Below are 25,335 nucleotides of genomic sequence, written 5' to 3' on the forward strand. Positions count from 1 at the left end.
TAAAGACATTTATAATGTTACAAAAGGTTTCTATTTCAGATAAATGCTGTTCTTATGAACTTTCCTGAAAAAATTCTACTCAGGTCTTTTTAACATTATAAAAATAATAAATGTTTTTTGAGCAACAAATCAGCATATTAGAATGATTTCTGAAGGATCATGTGACTGGAGTAATGATGATGACAATTCAGCAGGAATAAATTACATTTTAAAATATATTCAAATAGAAAGCAGTTATTTTAAATAGTAAAAATATTTCAGACTTTTTACTGTTTTTTTGGATCAAATAAATGCAGGCTTGGTGAGGGCTTCTTTAAAAAATCTCAAAAACTTTTGACTCGTAGTGTCTATACATGAAATGATTGAATATTGTTCTTGTTCAAAAGTAAAAACCTTCATTATTTTGTGAAATGCAACTTACTTGCATTTCATGGTTTTAGCTCAAGGATGTTACCAAATTGATAGTTTAAATATATATGTAATTCTGTGAATCCAAATTAGGGGGACCAAGTCTCATAATTGCCATCAATATGGACCAAACCTTAAAATGTAGTAATCTGAAAACAATAGCCAGTTTGCAAATACAAATGCATTAAAAATGTTGAATGTAATCAAGAGACAGAAAAACTGAAAAATATATCAATTTTTTTTTTTTTTTTGCAAAAGAGTATGTCAGTATTGGGAGACATTACAAATGTCATAAAAATTGTGTGTTGATGCCACAGATCTCTTTGTCATGTAAATGTCTGGCTAAATTTAACATCTTCAAATGAACTATTTCAGTTTTTGGTTTCATAAAAGCAACATAGAAGCTTCATCATTTCATTTTTTGCAAAAGAATCAAACAAACAATCAAAAAAGATGAAAACAATATTGCATGACCACACAATTTAAAATCCAATATGTCATCCAGGCACCTTTGACATGTTTTTGTCATTGTGCTATGATTTGAGATGAGCTTATCTTTCTCTCGCATACAGAATATTACGTGCATGGCAATAGTATACAAATTGGGTTATGATTGTCGAAGGCTGTTGATTTGTCTTTGTGCAGGTTCAAGACCCAGCACAAAGATGCAGTCTGCTGGATTTTGTTTAAGAATTAAGATCAATTAGAAGGCAGAGACGTGGGTGTGCGTGCATGTGTTTATTTCCATTTCCCACGCCGTGCCAGGTTAATTAGCGCTGATGAGCGTGCTGATTAAAAAGAGGAGCACAATCCAAAAGCAGTCAGCACATATGGTGCTCCTGTGACTGCGTTACATGCCGGCTTCATTACAAAGCCAACAGGAGTACAGCATCGCTCCGTGCTCATGATCACACAGCGGGATGTGTCCAACATCATTTCGTACCAGCAGCTGCTTGTCATTTGGCCCGCTCGCAGTTCACCGAACGTCTCTGTATGTCAGGACTGTTAAGGAGAAAAAAGATTGAATAAGACTTTCAATTGCTTTTTTGAAGACGTGCCTAATGCACAATGATTTTGAGTAGACTACATTTTTAAACACTTCGCCCTTTTTGCCTTAGTTTTATGAGAATTATTAATGCAAGACTTGAAACAGGACAGATGCATAGATAGATCAAACAAGACATGCAGTGAAAATAGCATTGCATGCACAGTGAGAAATCTTGTGTAAGTAATATAATGTGCTAAAAAAGATGTGGTCTGAAGTTTCATTTGAGCTCATCTAAAACAAAAAGAGCTAGATGATTAAATCCCAGGATTTTAGATTTATTATTGTGTTTTTTTAATCTTTTCAGGCCTTATATGTCGGTGGGAACGCTGAGAGATCAGGTCATCTATCCTCACTCTGTTCAGGAGATGCAGGAGAAAGGCATCACTGACCAGCAGCTGGAGGACATCCTCAAAACTGTGAACCTCTGCTACATCCTGGAGAGAGAAGGAGGTAAGAGACGTCACAGGAACAGACATCCTCTTCAATCACAGGATGGGTAAAACAATGTTTAGTTGCGTTTTTGCATATATAATTATTTTTCCTATGGTGGGAACAATGTGTGATCTGCTGTAGCTACAGCTGAGGTCCGAAGTTACCTTGCAGAATCTGCAAAATGTTTATTATTTGACCAAAATAAGAGGGATCATACAAAATGCATGTTATTTTATTTACTACTGACCTGAATATGATATTTCACATAAAAGATGTTTACATATAATCCACAAGAGAAAATAATAGTTGAATTTATAAAAATGACCCCATTCAGAAGTTTACATTCACTTGATTTTTAACACCGTGTTGTTCCTGAATGATCCACAACAACAGTGTTTTTTTTGTTTAGTGATAGTTGTTCATGAGTTCCTTGTTTGTCCTGAACAGTTAAACTGCTGCTGTTCTTCAGAAAAATCCTTCAGGTCCCACAAATTCTTTGGTTTTTCAGCATTTTTGTGTATTTGAACCCTTTCTAACAATGACTGTATGATTTTGAGATCCATCTTCACACACTGAGGACAACTGAGAGATTCATATGCAACTATTACAGAAGGTTCAAACACTCACTGATGCTCCAGAAGGAAACACGATGCATTAAAGGAGAAGTCCACTTCCAGAACAAAGATTCACAAATAATGTACTCACCCCCTTGTCATCCAAAATGTTCATGTCTTTCTTTCTTCAGTTGTAAAGAAATTGTTTTTTGAGGAAAACATTTCAGCATTTTTCTCCATATAATGGACTGATATGGTGCCCCGATTTTGAACTTCCAAAATGTAGTTTAAATGCAGCTTTAAACGATCACAAATGTGGTTGTAAACAATCACAGCCGAGGAAGAAGGGTCTTGGATCTTGGGACTTGGATCAACTCCAAGATGGCGGCGCGGTCAGACGCAGCGGCTACTCCGGGTCTGAAAAACGGTGCTTTTATGTCTTTTAATGTCGTCTGTTCGTCTCAAAATAGTCTCAGTTTAAACTACTTGTATAGACTGTCTTAGGTTATGTGTATGTATAATCAATTACTTATAGTATATGTGTAGTTACATGTATAGGTTTAAAAAATTGTTTCTACGTCTAGTGTATTTATGTTCATATTTATGTTTATTTATGTAGCATCGTGGTCCTGTGAGACACGACATTTCGTTCCACTGTATGTCCACACGTAGCGGAATGACAATAAAGCTTGACTTGACTTGACTTATCTAGTGAAGCAGTCGGTTATTTTCATTGAAATAATACAGTTCATATACTTTTTAATGTCAAACACTCGTCTTGTCTTACTCTGCCTGGACTGTTTTTGTTCTGGTTCATGTCAGTTAGTGAATGTGGAAAAACTCCCATCTCATGTTCTCCCTCAACTTCAGAATCGTCCTATATCACTGTTTTACCTTTTTTGTTAAGGCTGTTTGATCTTCTTTGCATGTTCACTTTGCAAACACTGTGTCTGTACTTCTGCAGTGATGTAGGATGATTCTGAAATGATTTTTGAAGTTGAGGGAGAAAATACGATTGTATTACGAAAATACAAGTTTTTCGACAAACCTTAACTGTCTTGAGCCAGAATACACAGAGTTCAGGGAGAGAAAGACAAGACGAGCGTTTGACATTAAAAAGTATTTAAATTGTATTTTTTTTTTAATGAAAATAACCGATCGTTTCGCTAGATAAGACCCTTCTTCCTCAGCTGGGATCGTTTAGAGCCTTTGAAGCCGCATTTAAACTGCGTTTTGGAAGTTCAAAATCGGGGCACCAAATCAGTCCATTATATGGAGAAAAATCCTGAAATGTTTTCCTCAAAAAACATAATTTCTTTACGACTGAAGAAAGAAAGACATGAACATCTTGGATGACAAGGGGGTGAGTGCATTATATGTGAATCTTTGTTATGGAAGTGGACTTCTCCTTTGAGAGCCGGGGGTGAAAACTTTTGAAAAGAATGAAGATGTGTAAATTTTTCTTGCTTTGACTAAATATCATCATATTTTTTTCATTTAGTACTGCTTTTCAGAAGATACTTACATGTTCCACAGAAGACAAAATAAGTTAAATTAACCCTGATCTTAAATTTATCCAGCTGTGAATGCATTGTACCAAAGAATTTGACACGATGAACCAAAGAATTTGTGGGACCTGAAGGATTTTTCTGAAGAACATCAATTTAAATTATAAATTCATCTATCATTTTCTCTCGTGGACTATATGTAAACATCTTTTATATGAAATATCTTATTCAGGTCAGTACTAAATAAGTAAATAAAAAATAACTTCTCTACCTCTTATTTTGGTAAAATAATTAACATTTTGCAGATTCTGAAAGGTATATGTAAACTTTTGACCTCAACTGTATGTATATTCAATATAGAATGTACACTGATGGTTTTTTTTTTTGTTTGTTTGTTTTTAAAGAATTTAATACTTTTATTCAGCAAACTTGTAATAAATTACTTAAAAGTGATAGTAAAGATCAGGCTCTGTTTCAAATAGTTAAAATAAGCATTTTATTCATCATAAGGTATCATAAGAAATGTATTAGTTTCTGCAAAAATATTAAGCAGCACTTAATATTTTAACATTTTTAAAAGCAAATCAGCATATTTTTCATGATTTCTGAAGGATCATGTGACACTGAAGACTGGAGTAATGATGCTGAAAATTCAGCTTTGATCACAGGAATAAATTACATTTTTTAATGCATTCAAATTAAAAAAGTTATTTTAAAAGGTAATTTATTTAACAATATCACTGTGTGACTGTACTCTTTAAATGCAGTCTTGGTCTTATTTCAGAAACATTACAAACTTTTGAACAGTAGTGTACACAATCTGAGATACGAATGTTTATTTTCACCAGTGCTGCAAGATAAAAGCAAGCACAGCACATTTACTGTACTGGATGTAAAGTGTTGAACTAACAGATTTTTTAGATAAAATATTAATAGCATAAAATTAATAATGCATGTTTAAATTATTCAGTAATATGGAAGAAGTGAAACTGCATTAGTAGTAAACACACATTATTGTTAGGATTAACATTATTAAATACTGTCAGGTTGGGATGCAGTGAGCGACTGGAAGGACGTGTTGTCTGGAGGAGAAAAGCAGCGGATGGGCATGGCCAGGATGTTTTACCATAAGTACGTCTGTTCTGTTTGACTAACATTTTATTAAATATGTCACATTTTTATAGTCTTAATCTATTTAAATCCACGTTAATTCCAGTTAAGAATCAGGGATATTACGGGGATATTTTCCCAGTAATGATCTTTCACTTGCTTGAGATAATTGGTAGAATGACTTTCACTGTCTAAAATAAAAAAAGAACACTTTGAAGATGCTAAATTATGATACATGTAAGAAAGCTGCTCGTGGTTTCCTTAAAGCCACTAAAGTGATAAATATTCAATTATGAACGTTATTAGCATTTAACCGGATTCAGTGGGTGTTTTTGGAATCTATACAGCTCACTTTGCATTTGAAGTGAGCAGCTGCTTTAGGGGAGATTATTGTAGAGCCACTGAGATATTTATTAATGGGGAAGAAAAAAACCCTAGTCAGAATATAAAAAATTAAACAATTCAGCTGCCAACTACTGCTTTTAAGTCTGGTTTAAAAGTCCCCAACAACTTGTGTGTTTAAAGCTGATAAATCTCTGGTTTATCTCTAACAGGCCTCAATACGCCCTCCTGGATGAGTGCACGAGTGCTGTGAGTATTGATGTGGAGGGCAAAATCTTTGAAGCTGCAAAGGATGCTGGGATTGCACTTCTCTCTATTACACACCGTCCTTCTCTCTGGTGGGTTTTCAATCGTATGAAAATGAAGAGCAGTTCCTTTATTGCTAGTGGGGGGATAAAAAGTGTATTTGTGTTCGTTCAGGATCTGAGCACTGAATCATAAACACATAAGATTAAAGGGTTCACATGATGGAAAACAGGATTTTTCTTGCTTTTTTGAAGTGGAAGTTTGATGTACTATGTCGACATACTGTAATATTCACATCGTAGCCAGACCACCCAGACTAGTTATCCAACAAAGCTGCAGTAATGGGTTGTTAAAGGTGCTGAATACATGGCAGACACTCGCAAATAGGTGCCCTCAGAGAAAACACCTGTCTTTGTAATCACACTAGGCAAAATAAAGAATCAGGGGAGTGCCCACACTTTTTTTAATCAATCGGATAACTAGATGAATCATGTTATGCCTTAGGGTTTTGGAGAAAGGTTGTGTGGAAGTTAGCAAGTGAAGCTTTTAAGTAATCATCATGACATTGCATCCATGAACACATTAACTGCATTGACCAAATTTTTTCATGAGCTGAACTTAAAGATCTAAGACTTTTTCTATGTACACAAAAGGCCTATTTCTCTCAAATATTGTTCACAAATCTGTCTAAATCTGTGTTAGTGAGCACTTCTCCTTTGCTGAGATAATCCACCCACCTCACAGGTGTGACATATCAGGATGCTGATTAGACAGCATGATTATTGCACAGGTGTGCCTTAGGCTGGCCACAATAAAAGACCACTCTAAAATGTGCAGTTTTATCACACAGCACAATGCCACAGATGTCGCAAGTTTTGAGGGAGCGTGCAATTGGCATACTGACTGCAGGAATGTCCACCAGAGCTGTTGCCCGTGAACTGAATGTTCATTTCTCTACCATAAGCCGTCTCCAAAGGCATTTCAGAGAATTTGGCAGTACATCCAACCGGCCTCACAACCGCAGACCACGTGTAATCACACCAGCCCAGGACCTCCACATCCAGCATCTTCACCTCCAAGATCGTCTGAGACCAGCCACCCGGACAGCTGCTGCAACAATGGGTTTGCATAACCAATGAATTTTTGCACAAACTGTCAGAAACTGTCTCAGGAAGCTCATCTGCATGCTCGTCGTCCTCATCGGGGTCTCGACCTGACTGCAGTTTGTTGTTGTAACTGACTTGAGTGGGCAAATGCTCACATTTAATGGCGTCTGGCACTTTGGAGAGGTGTTCTCTTTACGGGTGAATCCCGGTTTTCACTGTACAGGGCAGATGACAGACAGCGTGTATGGTGTCGTGTGGGTGAGCGGTTTGCTGATGTCAATGTTGTGGATCGAGTGGCCCATGGTGGCGGTGGGGTTATGGTATGGGCAGGTGTATGTTATGGACAACGAACACAGGTGCATTTTATTGATGGCATTTTGAATGCACAGAGATACCGTGATGAGATCCTGAGACCCATTGTTGTGCCATTCATCCACGACCATCACCTCATGTTGCAGCATGATCATGCACGGCACCGTGTTGCAAGGATCTGTACACAATTCCTGGAAGCGGAAAACATCCCAGTTCTTGCATGGCCAGCATACTCACCGGACATGTCACCCACTGAGCATGTTTGGGATGCTCTGGATCGGCGTATCCGACAGCGTGTTCCAGTTCCTGCCAATATCCATCAACTTCGCACAGCCATTGAAGAGGAGTGGACCAACATTCCACAGACCACAATCAACAGCCTGATCAACTCTATGCAAAGGAGATGTGTTGCACTGCAAACAGTGGTCACACCAGATACTGACTGGTTTTTGGAGCCCTCCGGACCAGGCCTTTTGTGTACATAGAAAAAGTCTTAGATCTTTGAATTCAGCTCATGAAAAATGGGGACAAAAACAGTAGTGTTGCGTTTATAATTTTGGTCAGTGTATTTTGTTATTAATTATTTGACCAAAATAAGAGGGATCATACGAAATGCATGTTGTTTTTTGTGTAGTACTGATCTGAATAAGATATTTCACATAAAAGATGTTTACATATAGTCCACAAGAGAAAATAATAGTTGAATTTATAAACATGACCCTGTTCAAAAGTTTACATACACTTGATTCTTAATACTGTGTTGTGAATGATCCACAGCTGTGTTTTTCTTGTTTAGTGATAGAGTCTTTTGTTTGTCCTTAACGGTTAAACTGCCTGCTGTTCTTCAAAAGAATCCTTCAGATCCCACAAATTCGTTATTTATTTATTTATTTTTTTTTAGCATTTTTGTGTATGCTATGACTGGCATTATATGCAACTATTAAAGCTCCAGAATGAAAAACGATGCATTAAGAGCCAAGGGTGAAAACTTTTGAACAGAATGAGGATGTTTAATTTTTTTTTGCCTAAATATCATTTTTTTTTTTTGTATTTAGTATTGCCCTTCAGAAGCTAAAGAAGGTGCTTACATGTTCCCCAGAAAACAAAACTAGTTAAATTTACCCTGATCTTCAAATTTCAAAAGTTTTCACTCCTGGCTCTTAATGCATTGTGTTTCCTTCTGGAGCATCAGTGAGTGTTTGAATCTTCTGTAATAGTTGCATATGAGTCCCTCAGTTGTCCTCAGCGTGAAAAGGTGAATCTCAAAATCATACAGTCATTGTTGGAAAGGGTTCAAATACACAAAAATGCTGAAAAACCAAAGAATTTGTGGGACCTGAAAAACAGAAACACTATGTAAACTTTTGAACAGGTCATTTCTACAAATTCAACTATTATTTTCTCTTGTGGACTATATGTAAATGTCTTTTATCTGAAATATCTTATTCAAGTCAGAACTAAATAAAAAATAACATGCATTTTGTATGATCCCTCTTATTTTGGTCAAATAATTAACATTTTGCAGATTTTGCAAGGTGTATGTAAACTTTTGACCTCAACTGTATATCTATATTAAAACCCAATGAGTATTCAACCCGTTGTATTTACCCTGATAAATAAAGATGTGAATTATGCCATGACCCCGACGTTAGCCAATCACAGTAGAGGTAATTTGCATGCAGAAACCTGGATTACTTTATAGAAATTAAATGAATAACAAACTTTAGAAGTGTACATTATGCTCGTAGTGCTGTAAAACCTGCAGGAAAAAGTCTGTATTAGGACACTGCACAACTTAGTTTCATCCATAGATTTCTCAACTAGTGTCTCCGTTACTTTCAAATCACTCAGAATGACATGCCTTGTCCTGAACGTCCTCTGTTGACAGGAAGTACCACTCCCACCTGCTGCAGTTTGACGGCGAGGGCGGCTGGCGCTTCGAAAAGCTGGACGCCTCCACGCGTATTTCCCTGCAGGACGAGAAGCTTCGACTCGAGACCCAGCTCTCGGGAATTCCGAAGATGCAGCAGCGGCTGGCGGAGCTGTGCCACATTCTGGGGGAGGACAGCAGTCTGCCGAACCCAGGGGAAGTGGAGGAGGACGACGGGATGGAGGCAGAGAGGAAGCAACAGAAGGAGGGGGAGGAGCAGGAGAGAGATGTGGTATCTGGTGGAAAAGGGAAAGACCTTAAGGAGTGATTTGCAGACAGATGACGGATACATTCAAAGCCAGGTGTGTGTGTGTGTGTGTGTGTGTGTGTGCATATATCTGCCCACATATGTTTTAGATGCATGCATTGACTTGAAAATATGTCTCTAATAGGGTTGGGAATCAAAAACGTAATCAGAACCAGTTTTTTAAGTATGTTTGGTTCCGTTAACGGTTCTAGAACGTTTGCATTCCACCAATGATTGAGAAAAACACTGTTATAAAATATGCATAACAGATGAACACATCAGAGCCACCTTGAACCGCCTTTGCCGTTGTCGTGATGATCAACGTGCATCTTATTTTCTGTGAGCTTGCGGGAGAATCAGCAATCAAAGGTTGAGTGTGTAATTGTCGATTTCCATTTTAAAATTCTATGAAGATGACACCTCTAACCTTTGCGTTTTCACAGACTGATTGCATTTATGGTTGTGAGTCATTCAGAGCTCAATTCAGAATGTTTTTAATGCTCATGCTGTAAAATCCTTTACTTGATTTGGTCAAAAATGATAAAATGTATAAAATTCTCATTTTGCTATGTTTACACCAAATCTTGTATTTAATCTTTTTGTCAACTTGTTTTCTTTCAATCAGCACAGATCTTCTATATGTTTTTTAACACAGGCCTCCTTGATCTGAGCTCATGCACCTCAGTTTTTGAGTAAAGAAGCATTATTTTTGGATAAAAAAAATTGAGATGCATAAGCTCAGATCAATCAATCAGTTGCAAGATATACAAAAATCTGTGCTTATTGAAAGAAATTAATAAGTTAATAAGATTGAATCCAATATTTGGTGATGATGTAGCATAAGGAGAAGTTTATTTATAATCATTTTTTTTGTAGAACAGTCATTTCGGACTAGAAACTACAAGTGTAACAAGGTGGGAAAAAATAATTGTTATTTTGGGAGTTGTCATACTCTGTGTGAACAACGCTGACAAGGTTTAGTCCAATGCGATAAAATTAACATTTTTGGGCAAAAGAAAATGACCGCAACAGAACATGAGGGTTACATTTAAATTTAAATTTGCAGACAGGATGCAGAATCTGATTCAAATTTAAATTTGAGTTGCATCAGAATGATTTGAAATTTTGAATTTCAAAAAAATAAATGTAGCTATCATTTTACCTAGAAATTGCCTAGAAAGTTTTGAAAAAAACTTTACTGTTGGAGGTTTAAAAGTCTTGCGGACAGAAAATGAATAATAAATAGATGGATAGATTCTATTATATAGATTTGAAAGGGTGACAGTTCTTACACAAACTAAACTAAATAAATGGTTTAGGTGGTAAAGAGATGAAGGAACAGATAAAATTCAATAAAAATGAACAAGTGAATCTTGTGGAGGGTTTTTGTCCAAGACAGTTGAGGTCAAAAGTTTACATACACCTTTTAAAATCTGCAAAATGTTAATTATTTTACAAAAAAAGAGAGGTCATACAAAATGCATGTAATTTTTTTTTATTTAGTACTGACTGAACAAGGTATTTCTTATAAAGAAGCCAGGGGTGTAAACTTTTGAACAGAATGAAGATGTGTACATTTTTCTTATTTTGCCTAAATATAATATTTTTTTCATTTAGTACTGCCCTTCAGAAGCTACAGAAGATACCTATTGTTTCCCAGAAGACAAAATAAATAAAATTTACATTTAAAAAGTTTTTTCCCCCTGGCTCTTAATGCATCATTTTCATTGTTTGATATTTAGGCAAAATAAGAAAAGTGTACACATCCTCATTCTGTTCAAAAGTTTACACCCCCGGCTCTTAATGCTTCATTTTTCCTTGGCGCATCACTGAGCGTTTGAACCTTCTGAAATAATTGCGTACGAGTCCCTTTGTTGTCCTTAGTGTCATGCATTTTGTATTTTGGGAAAATAATGAACATTTTGCAAACTTTTGGCCTCAACTGAATATCAAATTTCATTTTATAATTTGACAACAGGCTTCTGACTGTAGTAAATGCATTGCAATAGCTTTCCAATCATTATCCTTTTTTTTTCTTTTCTTTTCCAAAATTACTAAAAGAACCATTAACAGAACCATTGCGGAATCAGAATCAAAATCAGATTCCCATCTGTAGTCTCTAGACTGTAAACGCACATTGAACACTTCAAAGCTTTTGTTTGCTGTACAAAATAAGACAATGCAGTTAGTGTGTGTGTGTGTGTGTGTGTGTGTGTTTTGTTTATGTATGTGTATGTGTGTGTGCGAAGGTAGTACTCAAGACTGGGTGTGTTTTGGAGGGGGTGGGAGACAGCTGCCAGCTCCACCAGGTGCGGTCGATGATGAAAGCACCTATGAAAGCTGTTCCTCTTGCTCGTTATCGCTGTTCTCTGAAGAATTCTCTGGAAATCTGCGGGACCCAGGCGGCGTGTGCGTCTGTGCATGTGTCTTTAGGGAAAGGGTGACAGTCGAGTTTGGGCTCTGCTGTTTTGTATCAGTTCAAGCGGTGGTATTTTCAAACTTCTAAGGAGTCGCCACGAATGCTGTAGCTCAGATCCGTGCCACGTTTTAACGCAGAATCAAAAAGGGTGAATTTGTCCACAGTGTAGATGATGAATGTTTTTGTTTTTATCCAGTTCTAACAATTTTTGAACAGCGATCACATTTGCATGCACATGAATGCTGAATATCCCAGAATATCCCTGTGATAATGTGCAAGTAATTGTGGTCAATAAGAAAGTGCTAATTTTAAAATGTAGCTTTTATTCTTTAAACAATCAGCAGGGAGCTATGGAAGTTTGTTGGCACTACAGGATGAAAAAATGATTGCATGTTTTTATCTCAAAATTTTGACTCATTTTCTTCCAGTTCTGAGAAAAAAGTCAGAAATGTGAGAGAAGAACATGTAATTCTAAGATGAAAAGTCAGAATTGTGGGATATAAACTCAATTCTTAAAAGAAAAGCATAAATTGTAAGATATATACTCACAACTGCAAGAAGAAAAAAGAGAAAAGAAATTAAAAATGGGAGTTATACACTCAGAATTTAGAGGAAAAAGTAGAATTGTGGGATATAAACTCAGTTCTTAAAAAAAGTATAAATTGTGAAATATATACAGTTGCGAGAAGAAATTAAAAATGGGAATTGTAAACTCAGAATTTAGAGGAAAAAAGTCAGAATTGTGGGATATAAACTCGATTCTGAAAAGAGAAGTATAAATTGTGAGATATATACTCACAACTGCAAGAAGAAAAAAGAGAAGAGAAATTAAAAATGTGAATTGTAAACAGAATTTAGAGAAAAAAGTCAGAATTGTAAGACGTAAACTCAGACTTGACAAGAAATAAATGTCAGAATTGTGAAATTGCAGTTAATTAATTACATTTGTAAGATAGAGACTCACAATTCTGAAAAATTCAGAATTACAAGTTGTAAACTAAGAATTCCAAGACAAACGAAAACAGAATTGAGATGTAAACTCAAAATTCCAGGAAAACTGTCAGCATTGCAAGATATGAACTCTCAAGAAAACTCAAAATTGTGAGAAAAAAGACAGAATTATGATGTCATTTTTATTTTTATTCTGTAGTGAAAACAAGTTTCCATGTGAAGCACCTTAGAAGGAGGGTTTTCCATTCAAATTAAATTTCTCTTTTATCTTCATTAGACAGACATCGGTTGAACCTTAATCTCTAATTATGTTCATTAGAGGAGATACTGTTTTTCTAATAATTAAACTTTTATGCTCTAATTTTGTACAAAAAGCCAGAGGGTAGATCTGATATGATTTTTTACACATTAAAAACAAGGGCTTGACCCTGTTGGTCTGAGCGCAGGGCCTGAAGGAGCGCTCATGGACACAGGATGATTAAATCGTTTCAGATTTGGCCCAAGGTGATGCCGCCTGATATGTGTGTTTGTGTTAGTTGTAGGGTGATGACCACTAGAGTTAATCCAGACCTCTTCCAGCAAGTGTCCTTAGAATTTCAATCTTTTATGTATCATTTCAAAGTGCTTTTGTTCTCTTGTCGTGTGTTGACTTCAGAAAGTCAGTCATTTGAAAGACATATGATGATTGTAACATTCAATAACTGCTTTAAAAGAAATTTCCATTCAGAAGAAAAATCTGTCCACAATGTGACATTGAAATTCATAATGTCTGTGTTTCTTACTAAAATATTTTATAATGTGAGATTTTGCACACGTAATGCACAGATGATTTTCTATCTTGAACCACAAATTGATTATATTTTGATTACTTTTCAGACATTTCAAACTAATATTTTACCTCTGCTAACGCAAACTATTTTGTATCGTGTTTTCTTTAGGTATGACTATGATAAAAGCGATTGCAATGTAATTGATTCAATATTGGGCCCTTTGCACATTTGCCTGAATTATTAAAAATGTATCTCTGCAGTCTAATAAAACATTTCCTCTTGAAAACATTTCTCCTTTCATGTGCCTTCCTTTATAGCATATGCATTCAGAAGGAAATTGCCAAGTTGCTTCAGATGGCTTTTGTGCTTTCTCTAAACATAAACTGTTCATTGCACTCTAATACATTTTAGAGTGAATCTTAAATCCTCATTGCATAATATTTATATTTGAACTTAGGAAGCTGCTTTTTCTATTATACAGACAGATAGAAACGGATAAATGGATAGAAAGTGGGACAGACTGGTGACTTATATGGTTTTCTATCTGTGTGTCTACACTGTAAAAAACAATTTGTTGAGTCAACTTAAAATAATTTGTAACCTGACTGCCTTAAAATTTTAAGTTCAGTCAACTCAAAAAAAGTTTATTCAACTTGAAATGTTAAATTATACTAAGTCACAACTTATTTGAGTTGAATCAACTTAAAATTTTAAGGCAGCTGGGTTACTTACCTTACAAGTATCTAAGTTGTTACTTAGTACAACTTAACATTTCAAGTTGAATAAACTTATTTGAGTTGACTGAACTTAAAATTTTAAGGTAGCAGGGTAACAAATTATTTTAAATTGACTCAACAAATTGTGTTTTTTATTTTTTAAGGTGTACCAGACTATATAGGAAAATATAACTAACTTAATTATTAATTTGTGTTTCCTGCTAACTAAATTTCACTTACATAAAACTCTGGCTCTCAGTCTCTCTTTTCTTTATTCAAAGTTGATCTAGACAAGTGTATGAACTCTATCCAAAGTTCTGTTCATTTTAAAGAAGTGATTTATGTATAGTGATTTTATATGGGATTTATATTTGTGTACTATATTTCTTTTGATGATTTGTACTGTTTAATAAAAAAAGAAATCAGAAAAAAAAAGATTTGCGACAAGCGCTCCAAAGTCCCGATCTGAATAATGATTCGCGAACCATCATTTTAGAGCGATATGGAGCGCGAATCATTCAGTTCGCGAAATGATTCGCAAAACCGCTCCAAAGTTTTGATTTAATCAATTGATTCGCGAGCCCGCTCCGAGGTCCAGATTTGAATCAAATGAAGTTCCGCTCTAAATCAAATGATTCTCCATATGCGATCTAATTGGAGCACTTTCGAAGTTAATCATTTAATGATTGATTTTGAAAAAGCTTTGTTTTACCATCACTGTTTGTACTTTTTAAAGTGATTACAAAGGTCGGCGCTAGATTTGTGGGTAGCGCGCCGACATGCAGTGTCGTTGAGCTACTGGCGTCCCGAGTTCGAATCCCGCCACAATGACTTTTCCCGATCCCGCCCCCTTCACTCCTCCCCACTTTGCCTCCTGTCAACTGTGATCTGTCATATCACGATAAAAAAGCCAGAAATAAATCTTTAAGATCTTTTTTTTTTTTTTCGAAAATGAATCTCTCTTTCGATCTGGTGTTTGCTAGTGAATCGGTTGAACTGAAAGATCGAAATCACGAGTTTTAATCAATGATTTAATTTGTAATTCACAATATTTTAAATAGTTTGACAACTGCAGTTCATCTGCTGACAGTTCAATAGGAAATCGGTAGAAAGCACCCATACCACTGATGTGAATGTTAAATCTATCAGTATATATTGTAATAAATATTTGAGAAATTATTGCTGCATTGGACAACTATCTGTAGACTAAACTGTAGAGTGATATTCAATGTAAAAAGTGCAAATGGGAGAAGCGGATGAACACAAAACAGCATAACAACATAAAACTAAAGAGGGTAGCGCATTTAATGTATTTCAGATGCGGCCGAAGTTACAACAATATACATATATTTAATTATTTGATCAAAATTATTGCTAGGGACAATTTAGTGGTCTCTGGATATCGGTAGGGACATTTCCATAGCGTCCCTAGATAGACAGATAGATAGAAATTGAGATATAGACAGATAGATTTAAGAGATAAACGGATTCAATAAAGAGATGATGAATGGATGGATGGATGATTTTTTCCCATGAGCGAACCAGCAGACGCGTGTTCATCTCTGCCCGAAGGGTGTCGCTGTGGCTCTGTGTGAAGTGTTACCGCACCGCTCCCTGCCTCAGTTTCATTCCCATGAGAAATGACTTTCAGCTTCAGTGTTTCAGTGCGTCCGTCTGTCTGCGTTTCATCCACGTGTTGCGCCGCGCGTCTCGCGTTCCCGTCGTTTCACCGGGAAGTTTCGATGCTCCGGGAATAACAGCACAGACCAGAGCCCTGACAGGAACCGCGAGCGGACTGGACTTTTCCCATGTTTGACACACACTGACCGACACCAGACTGTGCTGAAGTGTTTCTGAGGCAGGTAGACTGAAGGAACGCTTTAAACTGCGGAAGGTAAGACGTACATATGACTGTGACGTCACGGCGGTACATACAGCGTTTGATGTTGCATTTGTTGTTTGATGTTTGTTGCATTTTGTGCACGGTTGAGCGCTCACAGCGAACCAGTTTAACAAAGGTTAACCAACCCAAGAAAGCACAAGACAGAAGACTGCAGATCATTTAGGATGTAAGCTGTTATTCCTCAAACACCTTACATGCATTTGTAGCTTTTGCGTTGAGTTGACTTGTTACTCGTCTGTTAAAACTTGCAGATGATACATGCTGTACATCTAAAACTACTTTAAACTACTGTATCATATATATATATAATCCTTAGGGTTCATTCAATGTAATTGGGACATTGGGACACATGGATAGATAGATATTCAAATGTATGTATTTCGAGATGCTTATTTAAAATCTTATTTAAAATTATTCTAGTAGTATTTAGTGCTTTGCTTCTTTGACCCACTTCTTCTTTGAGTATAAAAACTATGAAGAAGACTGTCAAATAGAGTTAAGTTGAAGGGTCAAAGGTCATCACCCATGGTGGTTTAGATGTAATATCACTCTGAATGGTTAAAATTGCTGTCTGCTGTAGTGGAAACCACATCAGATCACCACATTACTGACTAAGAATCGCATTACATCTTTAAAACGCAATTAAAAGTGAGTTGCAATATAGACTTTTTTTTATATGTCCGTGTGCGTTTAACACTTAGTTCATGTCCGTGTTGCATGCACAGCCTCTGTACTGAGTATGTCATGCTTGATCGGCTGCACTGTAAGGCTCCTGCATTAGGAATAGTTTGCATTCTTACATGGTCCGTGGCTCCAAGTGTTGTTTCAAGCTCTGGTTCATTCGTTCATGATAAAATGGCATTTCTCGTGGAAGTAATTAGACGGCATCAAAGCCTTAGAGATCTTGTTATTTCAAAGCTCTGAATCAAGTTGAGCCAGACGTGAGCTTTGGTGTGTCAGCGTTTGACTCTCTCCACCTGTCGGTGCGTGTGCAGCAGATGTGTGTTGCTGCAGTTTGGAAAGTTCAGTCCCTTATAAGGAAAGAATCATTTAGTTGAGAGAGAATGCAAAAATGGATCTGTCTGCATGGGAGATGTGTGCAGTTGTCACACATTTTTCTATATTTAGTAGAAATTTACCAGTGCAGAACTCAGGATGCAGGGGTGTTGGTGGTGGTTGCTGGGGGGTTGCCAGGTTGGTAAACTTCACAAAAAAAGATTTTTTTAAAATTGTAAATAAAACAAAGCAGATTTGACAACAAAATACTGTTTTAGTCTTTTTTTACTCCAAAATGGCATGATTGATTCAGTGTGTTATTTGACGTTTCTTTGTAATTATTAGTGAAATTTACCAGCAAATTCTCTACACCATATTTATTTAGTTCTGAAACTGATGTACCATAGTTTTTATGGTACTTCATGCTAATTCCAAGAACATCACAGTACTAGTTAGTTATGCACTAAAATTAATTTTTACTGAATTACTGAGATTTAAGTTTTCATTAAGCGCAAAATAGAAAGTAAAGTTTAATTAATAACAAATTAATCAATCTAATTTACTCAGTAATTAACACTAAAATAAAAACTGAGTTGTACAAATATTAAATTGCCCACTGAAAACAAACAAACAAACAAAAACAAGTCTAAGCTGAAACAAATCTAAGCTAGTTGGCTGGTTTTGGCTGGTCTTCCAGCCTGGTCATAGCTGGTTTGCAGGCTGGTTTTAGAGGGGTTTTGATCACTTCTTTAGCTGGTCAGGCTGTTCTTAGCTGGGAGACCAGCTGACCAACCAGCTGAAATAAACTAAATACTAGCTTTACCAGCTCAACTAGGCTGCAGCTAAAACCAGCTACTTCCAGCTTAAACCAGCTAAGACCAAGCAACCAGCTAAGGCTGGTTTTAACTTTTTTTTTCAGCTGGGCCCCCTGCTGAAATAAATGGCTAAAACCAGACTAAGCTGGTTGGCTGGTTTTAACTGGTCATTCAGCTTGGTCATAGCTGGTTTAAACTAGTCAGCAGGCTGGTTTTAGAGTGGTTTTGGCCACTTCTTTAGCTGGTCAGGCTGGTCTTAGCTGGGAGCAGGGCCCTCTGCTGAAAAAAAAACCCCAGCTAAAACCAGCCTAAGATGGTAGGCTGGTTTAAGATGGATGTCCAGCCTGGTCATAGCTGGTTTTAGTTGGTCAGCAGGCTGGATTTAGAGAGGTTTTGACCACTTCTTTAGCTGGTCAGGCTGGTCTTTGCTGGGAAACCAGCTGACCAACCAGCCAGGCTGCAGACCAGCTAAAACTAGGTGCTTACAATTTAAACCCGCTAAGACCAACCTACCAGCTAAGGCTGGTTTTAGCTTTTTGTTTCAGCTGGTTGCCTGGTTTTGTCTGGTCATAGCCTGCTATGGTAAAACCAGCCTGGTCATAGCTGGTTTAAACTAGTCAGCAGGCTGGTTTTAGAGGGGTTTTGGCCACTTCTTTAGCTTGTCTGACTGGTCTTAGCTGGGAGACCAGCTGACTAACCAGTTAAAATAAGCTGAACATCAGCTTTACCAGCTCAACTAGGCTGGTGGGATTTTGGCCACTTCTTTAGTTGGTCAAGCTGGGAGACCAGCTAAAACCAGCTAAGACCAACCAACCAGCCAAGGCTGGTTTTAGTGTTTTTTTGTTGTTGTTGTTTTTTTTTTTCCAGCAGGACCCCCTGGTTGGCTGGTTTTAGCTGGTCATCCAGCGTGATCATAGCTGGTTTAAGATGGTCTTAGCTGGGAGACCAGCTGACCAACCAACTAAAATAAGCTGAAAACCAGCTTAACCAGCTCAACCTGGCTGCAACTACAGCCAGCTACTTCCAGCATAAAACAGCTAAAACCAACCAACCAGCTAAGGGTTTTTTTTCCCAGCAGGGCTCTCTGCTAAAAAAAAAAACAGCTAAAACAAGCCAACCAGTCATCCAGGCTGGATATAGAGAGGTTTTGGCCACTTCTGTATCTGGTCAGGTTGGGAGACCAGCTGGCCAACCAAGTAAAACGATCTTGACCAGATTGGGAGACCAGCTAAAACCAGCTACTTCCAGCTTAAACCAGCTAAGACCAGCCAACCATCTTTTTAATAATAGAACTGTTTCTACTCTATTTTGTTGTTACATAAACTTTTAAATAGGGGCTGATATAACATTTATTTTCATGACATATTTATTAAATCATACATTAAATAATGAAGACATTGCTAAGTGAAAATATGAGTTTTGTTTATGTATCAACAGTGAAATTTCAATGTTTGGGAGTGTGGAACCACATTTACTTATAGGTACTTACAGGTTTGAGCACTGTCCGAAACTGAAAAATTGAGTTGAAGTTGAGTTGATGCACAGTTATGTCTTAACAAGTCTTGATTAAGATTTGCGGCTTTTATTTATACCAGAGTAAAGCGCTGAACATTCTAGTCGCGCACAGACCACAAAACAGACGGTTGACTGAATTGAAACCTTCTGATAACACTTAACTCATGACGTGCTAAAAGTGTCTGTCACTGCTGTAAATAACCAAGAATTGTGTGAACGCAAGCATATACAGGACTGACGACTGCATTTTGCTGATGTGTGAGTACCCTGTCCAAAACTTGGTACTTTTGCAACTGTACCATGGTTTTCTTTCTTTATGATGTGACTGCCATGGAATATTGCAATTATTCAGTACCATGGTACGTATTAATGTACTACATTACCACTTGAGTACTTTATGTACTAGAGGTAGGTCTAAAGGTTAATGCATACATTATGAGCGGGATTGAGCCTGTATTAAGTGCACTGTCGCTTTAAATAAAAGCGTCTGCTGAATGACTAGTTAGTTAGTAGTAGCCTGTAATCTGTGAGATTTTCATCTCAGACAAAAGATATTAATGATAGAGTCTAAGAGAGCAGACTAAGAGATGATTTCAGCAGGCTCCGTGATCGCTGAGCAGATGTGCTGCTGTATCAAGCAGGGATGTCTTGAAGCATTTTGGCTCATTTTCACCAAATCAACACCGTGGTCGGTCCTTCACACTCCGCAAGCGTGCATGAACACGGGTAGAGTTCATCAATGCCAGAAACACTCCCTCTCGCTCTCTTTTGCGCTGCCTTCTTCAGCACATTATGCATCCACACATGACTGCCTATGAAAACTGTCAACAGCATAACAACAGAATAATTGCTGTTTTGTTCCACTGAAATGACTCTCTTTTTCTCTCAATAGCTGCCCAGCTTCTTTCTTTCTTTCTTTCTTTCTTTTCGCTTTGCAAACATTCTGCTAATTCTTCTTATAATCTTTCTCCCTTATGTCGTTTCTCTCTCACCCTCTCATTCCTTTGGTTCTTCTTGCGATTCAGGAGATTTTCGGCTGAACTGATTAGTCTGTGTTTCGTGTTAATAATCTCTAATCTACGTCCCTCTGCCCCCTCTCATGTGCTTAGCACTGCAATACTGAGTAATGAGGCCGGCGTGTCCCATGTGCACTATATAGTAGTGGTCGACCAATATAGGTTTTTTTAATGGCCAGTACTCATGCCGATATCTAGAGGGCAGGGTCAGTCGTGGTTATAATGCTGATCTGTACGTTAGACGGTTTAATAATGGCAAATGAAATTAGTGCTTTTTCATCCAAGCTTTTATTCACAGTGCACATACTATCTGTAATATTTTTTTTAAATTGTTGATGCATGTACATGCATCTCAGTGTCTCCTACCAAATCAGGTTAAAACTTCTCATTTACATTCACATTTATGCATTTAGCAGATGCTTTTATCCAAAGCGGCTTACAAAACAGGAACAAAAGCATTTTCAACCTCGACCCCTCTATTGTGTTTCATTGTGTTGTGCTGTTGTTAAAAACAGTGGATCAGGGGGCATGTCTTGTTTTTTTTTTTTTTTTTTTTAAATCATTAATTGGACTAAATGAATGTGTTAAATGGAGTGCTGCAGAAAGGAAATTGCATTTTTAGGCCTGCCTGTAAGTTCGCATCACCCTGGTTTGCTTAACAAAAACCCGGTGGGATTTTACCGTTGGCTTTTGGATTATTGCTGAAAAGTTTATGATTCGTACACATTTTGTTCATCATGATCATCTTAGCAACATTTATGAATTTTGGAAGCCTAAATACATTTGCTGTAAGTACACAATTAACGTTAGGCTATAAGCAAACTACACCATGGTCACACAACTTCAACATCACCGCCATTAAGCTTCCAGCAATGCTTTAAATCTTTAATTAAATTCTAAAAAACTTACAAAGTTTGTGTGATTAAAAAAACACAACGAAGATGTAATAGCAGACTAGTGAGTAACAAGTTTACCTGTTGGACAATAGAACCAGACGTTTAAAGGGAACCACGGCTATTAAGACTTGTATGGCTTAATACAACGTAACTTATGTATGTAGTTGAAAACCCATGAAAGATTTATTTAAAAAAAAAACACTTTGTTTTATACTTATTTTGGACTATGGGGGCACCAGTGTTTCGATGACCTCAGATGATTGCACTCAAGGAGCTACTGGCACTACCTGTTGCTATTTTTACCGCAGCACAACTCGAAAATAAAATACTGATACAATGCCACATTGTGCAACAAGAGGAGTGATGTAAGTCTTCACTGCTTTTCCTAGCAATAAGAAGAAAAGAAATGGGAAGATGCCTGTGGACAAATAAAACTTCCTAAAGAAGCTGTGTCTTTGTTCTCTCCATTTTAGCCCTGAACACTTAGACAGTGTTGCCAAGTCCACAGTTTTCACCCCGGAATTGGCTACATTAACACAGTCGCCACGGGTTGATTTTCACCAAAAATTTCCCCCCCGCATATTTTACCCCCAGAAAGTGATGTTTTGGTGGGACTTCCCACCAAAACATGATTGGGCTAGTTTTGTTGTGAAAACCTGGCAACACTGCTTTTAGTAGACCCAGCTATTGAAAGCACATACAAATGGCAGAGACAAAACACTAGATGCCATCCTGGTAGGATGTAAACATGCCGACCCTTGTCATGATGCCGCAGCCAACATAATTTCATCATCACCGCCATTAAGCTTCCAACAACATTATTTTGATGATGTCAAATAGTTGCACTCAGTGAGCTACTGGCGTTACCTGTTGTTATTTTTACCGCAACACAACTTGAAAAATAAAATACTGATACGATCCCACGTTGTGCAGCTTTTAGTTGTAATTTTCAGTCGAAGGGCAACAACTGAAGTGATCGTGATAAGAAGAGGAGAAAAGAATGGGAAGATGCCTGTGGGTGAGTAAAACTTCCTGAAGACCGCACTCTTTGTTCTCTCCACTTCAGCCCTGATGCCTTAGAGGCTTTTGGTCAGTGTTGCCAAGTCCATAGTTTTCCTGTGGAATTGGGCTACCTTAACACTGTTGACGCGGGTTGATTTTCATGTCCGCGGGTTTAAGCGACCACAGTAACGTGATGAATATGAATTTTACCAGGGGATCCCTGCCAAAAAATGCATATTTTACCCGGGGAAAGCAATTTTTATTGGTTAGGGTTATTGGGGGACCCCCACCGAAATGCACTTGAGCTAGTGTTGAGTAGCAATTGGGCGGGTTTTGTTGTGAAAACCTGGCAACCCTGCTTTTAGTAGCCATCCTGTCAGGATGTAAACATGCTGATACTTGTCATGATGCCACAGCCACTGAAGGAGTTTCTCAGTGCAGATTTCACTCTATCCATGGGCATTTAGACATGTCATTTGATTTAAACCTACAATTAAAAAAAAAAACAATTTTTACAATTAAGTTGAAAAAGTTAATTTTTTGTTTGTAACGTATTTCAAAAACTGAAACTTTCATATATTCTAGATTCTGTACATGTAAAGTAAAACTTCTAAAGTTTTTTTGTTTTAATTTTGATGATTAGAGCTTACAGCTCATGAAAGTCAAAAATCTCAAAATATTAGAGTATTTTCATTAAACGTCCGTCCCTACAGTATAAATTCTGGGTATCTCTTGTTCTTTGAAACCACAATAATGGCGAAGACTGCAGACATGGCAGTGGTCCAGAAGACAATCATTGACACCCTCCAAAAAGAGGATAAGTCACAGAAGGTTATTACTGAGAGGGGTGGTTGTTTACAGAGTGCTGTATCAAAGCATATTAAATGCAACGTTGACTGGAAGGAAGAAATTGGGTAGGAAAAGGTACACAAGCAACAGGGATGACCACAAGCTTGAGAAAACTGTCAAGCAAAGCTGATTCAAACACTTGGGAGAGCTTCACAAGGAGCAGAATGAAGACAATGCGTGAAGAGTCACCACACTCAGACGTCTTCAGGAAAAGGACTACCAAGCCACTTATGAAACAGAAACAGTGTCAGAAGCATCTTACCTTGGCTAAGGAGAAAATGAACTGGACTGTTGTTCAGTGGTCCAAAGTCCTTTTTTCAGATCAAAGTAAATTAAAGTAAAAAAAAGGCTCAGTAGGGCCTCAGCAGTGCCACAGGCTGATCGCTTCCATTCCACACTTCACTGATGCTGTCATTTGTGCTAGGAGCAAGTAACTTGCTGTAATTTGTGCTGCCGGCCAAGTATTGAGTGCATAAATGAACATACTTTAAAGAACTTGAACTTTTCTGTTTTACAAATCAGTTTTTTAATTGGTCTTAGGAAATATTTTCTAATATTTTGAGATACTGGATTTTTGACTTTAAGTCAAGTCAAGTCACCTTTATTTATATACCGCCTTTAACAATACAGAATTGTGACAAGGCGGCTGTACAGTATTAAATAGGAAACAGTACATCAACAATGCCAAAGGCAACATTAAACACTCACATTATAGGTAAAGGTAGTTAATCAAAAACAATAAAATAAAATGCAGTATTGTGTTAAGAGAAAAGTGTCCCCAACTAAGCAAGCCAGAGGCGACAGCGGCAAGGAACCAAAACTCCATCGGTGACAAATGGAGAAAAAACCTTGGGAGAAACCAGGCTCAGTCGGGGGGCCAGTTCTCCTCTGGCCAAAGTTCCCGTGGTCTTGTGCCGACAGCCGTCTAGGTGATGTGGTCTTCACTGTGGATCCGTCTCTGGGGCTCATCTAGTTGATGTGGTCTCCGCTGACATTCAGGGCTGTAGAGGTCGTCTCTAGGTGCTGATCCACCGTCTGGGCTGGGTTCGGACTGGATCCGGGGGACTGCAGTGACCATCTGATCTGGATACGGACTGGATCTGGTGGTTAATGTGACCTCGGAATAAGAGAGAAACAGACTAATATTAGCGTAGATGCCATTCTTCTGACGATGCACCGAGTACATCGGGTGTTATGGGAAGTGTTCCCGGTTCCGGTTAACCTAATTAGTGCGGCCTAACAATCCTTTAACGGATTTGAATTATAAGAATGTGGATTTGTTATGTGTAAGCAAGGTTAAAGAGATGGGTCTTTAATCTAGATTTAAACTGACAGAGTGTGTCTGCGTCCTGAACACTGTAGGGTAGATTGTTCCAGAGTATTTGTTCCACTTTAATGAGCTATAAGCTCTAATCATCAAAATTAAACTTTTAAAATGTTTTACTTTACATGTAATAAATCTAGAATATATAAAAGTTTCAGTTTTTGAAATGTTACAAACAAAAAATGAACTTTTTCTTAATATTCGAATTTTTTTGAGATGCACCTGTATATCCATCGCCACCTGTAAGCTCTAGTAGTAGTTGTGTTCCTCGTATCAGTATTGTATTTTTCAACTTGTGTTGCAATAAAAATAGCAACAGGTAGCGGCCGTAGCTCACTGAGTGCGACCATTTCATGTCATTGAAGTGATGGCGCTCTCCATAATCCAAAATATGTATAAAATGATGTGGATAATGTTTAAATAACATAAATCTTTTATGAGTTTTCTACTGCATATTTCAGTAAGAGACATCATTTGTTTTATATTAAGCCATACAAGTTTTAATACTGGGGGTTTGTGACTCATTCCTGCAGTGCTCTATAGACAGCATTTTTTTTGTTATTACTTGACAAGGCAGTCAGATTCTGCATATGATATAGGAAATGACACTTTTGTTAACCAAAAATGTGGAAATAGTTATTGACCAAGTATCAGCTTGGTCAACTGGTCAAAAGTTTTTGAAGAGTAAGACTTTTGGTGGTTTTTTTTTTAAAGAAGTCTTTTTTTCTCACCAAGCTTGCATTTATTTGATCCAAAGTACATCAAACAGTCAAACAGTTTGAAAAATGTTTACTATTTAAAATAACTATTTGAATATATTTTAAAATGTAATTTATTTCTGTGATTTCATGAATTTTTAGCATCATTACTCCAGTCACATGATCCTTCAGAAATTATTCTAATATTCTGATTTGCTGCTC

At 37.3% G+C, this 25,335-nt stretch overlaps 2 protein-coding genes across 5 annotated transcripts in view; both read left to right on the forward strand.

The window, feature by feature from the left end:
* Positions 1-13,671, forward strand: part of abcd1 (ATP-binding cassette, sub-family D (ALD), member 1) — a 32,002-nt gene extending 18,331 nt beyond the window's left edge. The window contains exons 7-11 of one of the 2 annotated variants that reach the window (XM_051117163.1): positions 1,761-1,906; positions 4,997-5,081; positions 5,615-5,740; positions 8,955-9,298; positions 11,493-13,671. In XM_051117163.1, coding sequence (XP_050973120.1) covers positions 1,761-1,906; positions 4,997-5,081; positions 5,615-5,740; positions 8,955-9,264 — 667 coding nt within the window. In that variant the 3' untranslated portion in view covers positions 9,265-9,298; positions 11,493-13,671. Of the gene's footprint in view, positions 1-1,760; positions 1,907-4,996; positions 5,082-5,614; positions 5,741-8,954 lie in introns of both variants that reach the window. The other variant, XM_051117162.1, reaches the window with a different exon arrangement.
* Positions 13,672-15,749: 2,078 nt separating this feature from the next.
* Positions 15,750-25,335, forward strand: part of plxnb3 (plexin B3) — a 110,066-nt gene continuing 100,480 nt past the window's right edge. For 2 of the 3 annotated variants that reach the window (XM_051117166.1, XM_051117168.1), the window contains exon 1: positions 15,750-15,993. The gene's annotated coding sequence lies outside the window, so the exon portion shown is untranslated. Of the gene's footprint in view, positions 15,994-16,119; positions 16,169-25,335 lie in introns of those variants that run through there. The other variant, XM_051117170.1, reaches the window with a different exon arrangement.

This window comes from Labeo rohita, chromosome 8, assembly GCF_022985175.1.
Source record: "Labeo rohita strain BAU-BD-2019 chromosome 8, IGBB_LRoh.1.0, whole genome shotgun sequence".
In the NCBI taxonomy this organism is placed as follows: domain Eukaryota; kingdom Metazoa; phylum Chordata; class Actinopteri; order Cypriniformes; family Cyprinidae; genus Labeo; species Labeo rohita.